Here is a 6,585-nt window from a genome sequence, read left to right as displayed (position 1 = left end):
AGAGTGGTTTTCTAAGTGACAGCCTTTTCCTGGAGGAGATGAGCATTTACAATCCTGAAAAGTATGCATCATTGAGTATATCTTCATTCTGCTTTGTTTTGTTTTGTTTTGTTTTGTTTTTGTACAGTGCTTTTTATTAAGTTTTGTTTGAAAATACATAGAGATATATAAGAACTTTAAGTATATAGATGATTGTATACAGAGTTAACAAGCATTTTAAGAGTAAATATGAAACATTAAGCCATAGACTGAGTGTCCATAGTGAACAAAGTAAGCATGAGTCCAATAAGCCGTTTGGGTGATGCGTTGCCATCAAACTTGGTGAAATAAGCATGAGGTTAGTGAGCAAGTTATAGTATGTAACACAAATGTAACTACTTTACCACAGTCGCAAGTCATCAATCACCTTGGGGGTATCATTATGCTGAGACAGATATTCCAAATTCGGAAACCACATTGCGACAAAAGAGGTGGGAGCAGGTAATTTGTCAAAATGCGTAAGATTATCCGAGAGTTTTGCCATAATATATAAATCTCACAACTTTTTATGCCATTGTGTAAGAGTGGGTACCACAATTGTTTTCCGATGAGTGGCAATGACCGTCTTGACTGCAAAAAGCATTAAGGAGACCCTTTCTACAGTTATAGAGGCAGAGCCATGAACTGCCCATCCGTTCAAAAATTGGTTCTCAAGCACAGGGCTGCCCTCACAGAAAATGAGCAAACATTGGAGTTAGTTTTGGTTCTGGTTTTAATTGAACTTTAAATGTTTATTATTTTGTTTGTTTTTATACATTTTGATTTCACCATGAAAAATGGACCACTAACTTGAGCAAATGATCCTACTCAGATTCTGTTTTCACCCCCAATTCACCACCCAATGTACCATTTAAATATGGTAAGTGATCCATGGCAAGGCTAGTAATTTGTATGACAGGCAAAGGAATGGGGACGGATTCTGTTGCCCACAAACGCCACTGGACATGCCAGAGATCTTGACAGGAGAAGAAAAACAAAGCATGTCTGTGCTCTCTGCACTCAAAACTACACTGCCTTCCCACCTCTTCACCATGCTCCAGCAAGCCTGGATATTGGGTATATATGATCATCTAGTTTAATGTTGCCTAAAGTAATAAGCATAATTATATGCCTCTTTCCTAAACTGAAAATTTCTGTGCTTCTGGTTGCTTAGAAAAATTACTGTTATAATCCAGTTGTCCGTGAACTATGTGACTATCCTCCTTTTCTTTTTCTAATCAGATGCAGCTATGATGGGATGGAAGACAAACGAATTATTGGCATGCAACTAGACAAGCAGAGCAGCGCCCTCTATGTAGCATTCTCAACCTGCTTAATAAAGGTTCCCCTGGGAAGGTGTGAACGTCATGGCAAGTGCAAGAAGTAGGTATTTCTTGACATTCTTTCTTTCATTGTCTGCCCCTTTATCAAAATCATAATATAGTACTGACACTACTAGCAAAGAGTTCTAGAATGATCCATGTACATCTCCTTTATTAAGGGCCTGCATAGCTTCTAGAGACCCATACTGTGGATGGATGAAGGGAAATGAAGCATGCATGCAGCTCTTAACTGAAGATAGGTAAGTGGTAATTGGCATTAGGGGGATGTTGTGGCTTTCTATAATAGAATTGCTAAAATATGCCTTTGGAAAACCAACAGGCAATAAACCCTAGCACTTTTAGTAAAGAAAGGGAATAACGAAAGGGTTTTTCTAATGGCATTCTTCCCATTTCCACAGTATTATTTTATGCAAATTTCTTTCTGAGAAGGCTAGAAGTATACATTACATGAAACACAGCGGTGCCACTAAGAACAATGGGGTGCCATTTCTCCCCCTCCCATCCTAATGCTTCAGATAACTGAGCTTCTATTGAAATGCCATCAGGCTGTGCATTTCCCCAAATCTGCCCAGCATCATTAAGTGCTTCTTCCAGGGATGGAAACTCGTAACATAATGATGTCACTTACAGGACACCAATAGATGGGAGATGGGAGGTCTCCCAAATCTTTGACTTTATTTAAAAGCCACTTCGGAGGTGGAGGGCATTCTCCTATGTTATTTTCCCAATCTAAAAGCTGCTTTTGCCCTTCTGAAAAAATGGTGACGAGAGAGGAGGTCCTAAGACTGATAGACAACTTAAAAACTGATAAATCACCAGGCCCAGATGGCATACATCCAAGAGTTCTGAAAGAACTCAAATGTGAACTTGCAGATCTCCTGACAAAAATATGTAATCTTTCATAAAATCTGCCTCCATTCCTGAGGACTGGGAAATTACAGGCCAGTCAGTCTGACATCGATACCAGGTAAGTTGGTGGAAACTGTTATTAAGGAAAGAATTAGTAGGCACATTGATGAACAAAAACTATTGAGGCAGACTCAGCATGGATTCTGTAAGGGAAGAGCTTGTCTCACTAACCTGTTAGTGTTCTTTGAGGGATTGAACAAACATGTGGACAAGGGGGACCCAATAGATGTTGTTTACCTTGACTTCCAGAAAGATTTTGATAAAGTTCCTCATCAAAGGCTCCAAAGTAAGCTCAATAGTCATGGGATAAAAGGACAACTCCTCTTATGGATCAAAAACTGGCTAATTAATAGGAAACAGAGAGTGAGTATAAATGGGAAATTTTCACAGTGGAGGGTGGTAAGCAGTGGGGTACTGCAGGGATCAGTACTGGGTCCAATGCTTTTTAACTCATTCATTAATAATTTGGAGTAAGCAGTGAAATGGCTAAATTTGAGGATGACATGAAGTTGTTCAGGGTGGTGAGAACCCCGGAGGATTGTGAGGCACTCCAGAGGGATCTGTTGAGGATGGGTGACTGGGCATCAACATGGCAAATGGGGTTCAGTGTGGCCAAGTACAAAGTGATGCACATTGTAGCCATAAATCCTAACTATAAATACACGTTGATGGGGAGGGAACTGAATAAACATATAGAGCAGAGTTCCATCAGTGGCTATTAACCACAAGGTATAGACAGGTACTCTCGTTCTGGGGAAAGTGATGTTCTGTATTCTTGGTTCCTGGTGGGGGGGGGCAACAGTGGGAGGTCTTCTAGTGTCCTAGCCGCACTGGTGGACCTCTTGATGGCACCTGGTATTTTTGTCCACTGTGTGACGGAGTGTTGGACTGGATGGGCCATTGGCCTGATCCAACATTGGCTTATCTTATGTTCTTAGTGACAATTTGGGGTACAATCAGGTTTCCAAAATTTTGGATTTCATTAGAGTTTTACAGATACCATGGACCATCAAAAGGACAAATAAGTGGGTTCTAAAGCAAATCAAGCCTGAATTCTGCCTAGAAGCTAAAATTATTAAATTGAGGCCATTGTACTTTGGTCACAGAAATGGGCAGAGCAATCCTCTGTTGTGCCTGCTCTGTGGTGGCTGGATGGGGCACAACAGTGGTGCCACTAGTTACCATCCTGAGAGGAAAGTTATGTGGTGGCCTAATAGGGGGGAAAGTGCTCCATCAGTGTTGGCAGTGCTCCATAAGCATTCTCCCCTGGTATTGTTGCCAGGTGGGGGTGGCATGATAGACAGGGCAGGCAGGACCAATGGGCACCATATGAGTTGAGGGGGCAGAGTCAAGCATCCGTCTTGTCAGGGGGCAGAGAGGGTCGGGCCACAGGAGCCTCGCTCCTCCCATGCAGCACACACCCTTTTAAAAAGACCATCTCCTTTCAGAAGCCCTAGCCACCTGTGTCAACCAGTGTCAACCAGCCGCCCCAGGGAGACACCATAGTGTCACTCCACACAGAGTGCACAGGGCCCCAAGGGCCACAACAGACAAGAATGCATATACATGGGTGGCCTCCGCTTACTGACAGCTGTGCCATCCAACAGGGTGCCCATGCTGTCGAGGCAACCCTCCTGCAACCCCTGCAGGAAGATGAGCAAGAGGGGGCCTGGGAGGCCTGAAGAGCCTCCGATAGGTCCCCCAGCAGCTGCTTGATGCACCCATGTCCCTCATGCACATGCACATCCCTCTCAACAGCAAGAAGCCCCTCCGTGTGCCCAAGAGCTGCTGTCACAGATGCTGCCAGTCCCCCATTGTTGTCCCATGGAAAAGGCTTCCCACCACTCACAACACTTCTCCAGATGCTCACGTTCAATCCCCACCCACATGGGGGAATGGGTGGGCAGGACAGGCTATGCTTGATGAGGGCCCTCTGCTTTGGGACCCAGCAAAGGGCATAACCCCCCCCCTTCTCCAGGGCACCAGCAGCTGCATCACCTGGCCCAGGGGGCACTCCCTCGCCACTGCCAATGCCTACCCCCTACCCCAATCTGGCAGGACTGCTGCCATCCAAAGATGTCAAATCTGCCCTCTGCATCTCGTTTTCTCTGGCTGCTAGGCCCAGGGAATCTATGATGCCCAGCAACCACAGAATGACAGAGGCTGCCATTGCCATGTGCCTTCTTGGGGTCAGGCCACGTAGATTCTCTATGACATCAGCACCAAACATCAGGGAATAGGGACCTAGGAACAGGGGGAGAACACAGCAGTCAGCCCACAGGAGTTCCTAGGCAGGTACCAGTGCAATCACCCTCTGCCTCACCTCCCTCAGCCGCCATCCTCCTCCCTGCCACTCAGTTCCATCTCCTCCTGGCTACACATGTGGGCACAGGGCCCTTGGCATGACGCCCCAGAGGTGTCTAAGGAGCACTCTTTGCAGAGATGGGGGCATGACAGTGGCAGACTCCCCCTCCTCTGTGGAGCTAGGGGCCAGTCCACAGCTGCTCTGGCTGCTGCTGCAGCCTTGGCCCACCTCAGTGACTTTGAAGGACAGCCCTGCAACAGCATCCTTACCCTGTGAGTTGCCTGCGGGGTGTGGGGAAATAGGTCAGGGCACCACAGGGCAGTACAGGGCAAATCCTGGGCCCCACAGCTGAGATCAGGTGGTATCAGCGCCTATGACACTTAACCACACAGCACCTCAATGCCATGGCCACTCACCACCATGGGGGGATCGCTGCCCGCATGGCAGCCTCCGCTCCGGGCACACCCTCCTCCACTGCCCATTCATGCCTCGAATTGGTAGTCTTTGGAGCTGCCACGGTGGGCTGCTTGCAAGGATGGAGCAAACATGATGCATCTCCTGACCACAAGTGGCCAGGCACAGGGCTTGACTAGGGCTGGGGTGGGGTGGCATCTCTGTGGCCCATCTGCCACAGCCTTCAGAGCCTCTGGCCTCCAAAGGGAGTGGCACAGGGCCTTGAACAGGGCTGCGTGGCACTGGCCCCCTTGGTCCTCCATGGCTGTGGAAACTGAAAGAAGGAGAGGGGGGGAAACTCAACCCAAAATCAGCTGCAAACGTAAGAGGGTCAAGCTAACAACTATATTATATAAAAATACAAATGTTTATTAGGGTGTACACATAGCTAAAGCATACTGCGGTAAAAAGAAATAGTCTAAGTCTCAGACTTAAAAGGCTTATACAACCAAGTTAGTTATTATGCAAATATAATAGATGGGTAAAACTTTTTGACCTAAGGACCATACACATTTCGGCCCCTTCAGGCCTTCCTCAGTGGTCAATATAAAGAATATTGACTACTGAGGAAGGCCCGAAGGGGCCGGAATGCATATGGTTCTAGGGGTCAAAATGTTTTACCCATCTATTGTACCTCCATGGCTGTCCCCATGGGGAGCCTCACATTTCGGCCCCTTCAGGCCTTCCTCAGACACCCCACCAGTGTCACCCATTCTGTTTTTCATAATGGTTTGGTCCCCTGAGATAACGAAGGGGTATCAGTGTGTGCAGAGCTAGGAATTTCTACCATTTGAGATGGCTTGGGCATGTGCGGGTTGCGTGAGAGGCCAGTCAGATGACCTGTAATTTCTGTAAACATGGCAGGGTCATGGAAGGAACTGCACATCTGCATGGTGCAGGCCCCATGCACCTACCTCATGAAAGGTGGGTTCTCCTAGCTCTGTGGGCACTGGACCACAGAATGGTTGTGGGTAGCTGGGACTTGGCTTGGCACAACTAGCAATGGCATTTACTACTGTGGTAGCTGTGCTGCAGAAGGGCCATCAGGAAGGCTGATGCACATACCGACCTTTGCTCCCTTTGGTTTTGCCCTCCATGGTAAAGTTTGGCTGGTAGCCACTGCTATGTGCCGTCTGAGCCCCTCCTTTGCCTACCAAAATATCCCTGAGATCCAGATGGCCCTAGTGGTCCTCTGTAGAGGACTGCCCTGTGAAATTGACCATCTCTGTTCAGCAGCACAGATTGCAACCACCAAGCATCATTGCAGTGGTGGCCCCTACAGCCAACAGCGTCATTTACACAGCAGTTCCTAGATGGGTCATCAGCCCATGCTGGCCCCTTGGCACCAAGGACCACAGCCGGAGTCATTCCATTAGGGACAACCCATACCATTCTCAGGTTGGATCCCTGCTGTGCCAGGACATCTCCCTCCACCCCCCTGGCTGCCAACTCACCTGTTTCAAGAAGGTTAGAGGGTGGCCCTGCAATTTTTGGCTGTGCGGTCTTGTGCTTTTGGCTGGGGAAATGGTGGCCTGGTCCATAGCCTTTCCCTGCCAC

The 6,585-nt window shown here is 47.6% G+C and overlaps 1 protein-coding gene across 1 annotated transcript in view; it reads left to right on the top strand.

The window, feature by feature from the left end:
• The window catches only part of LOC107124621 (semaphorin-6A-like), a 232,193-nt gene that overhangs the window by 168,772 nt on the left and 56,836 nt on the right, over window positions 1–6,585 (top strand). The window contains 3 exon segments of the mRNA XM_015428117.1: window positions 1–61; window positions 1,261–1,401; window positions 1,520–1,600. The exon segment at window positions 1–61 is cut by the window's left edge and continues 1 nt beyond it. Coding sequence (XP_015283603.1) covers window positions 1–61; window positions 1,261–1,401; window positions 1,520–1,600 — 283 coding nt within the window.

Source organism: Gekko japonicus, unplaced genomic scaffold (genome assembly GCF_001447785.1).
Source record: "Gekko japonicus isolate JY-2015 unplaced genomic scaffold, Gekko_japonicus_V1.1 scaffold485, whole genome shotgun sequence".
Taxonomy (NCBI): domain Eukaryota; kingdom Metazoa; phylum Chordata; class Lepidosauria; order Squamata; family Gekkonidae; genus Gekko; species Gekko japonicus.
The sequence above is the reverse complement of the archived record's forward strand: the minus strand, read 5'-3'. Positions and strand labels throughout refer to the sequence as shown.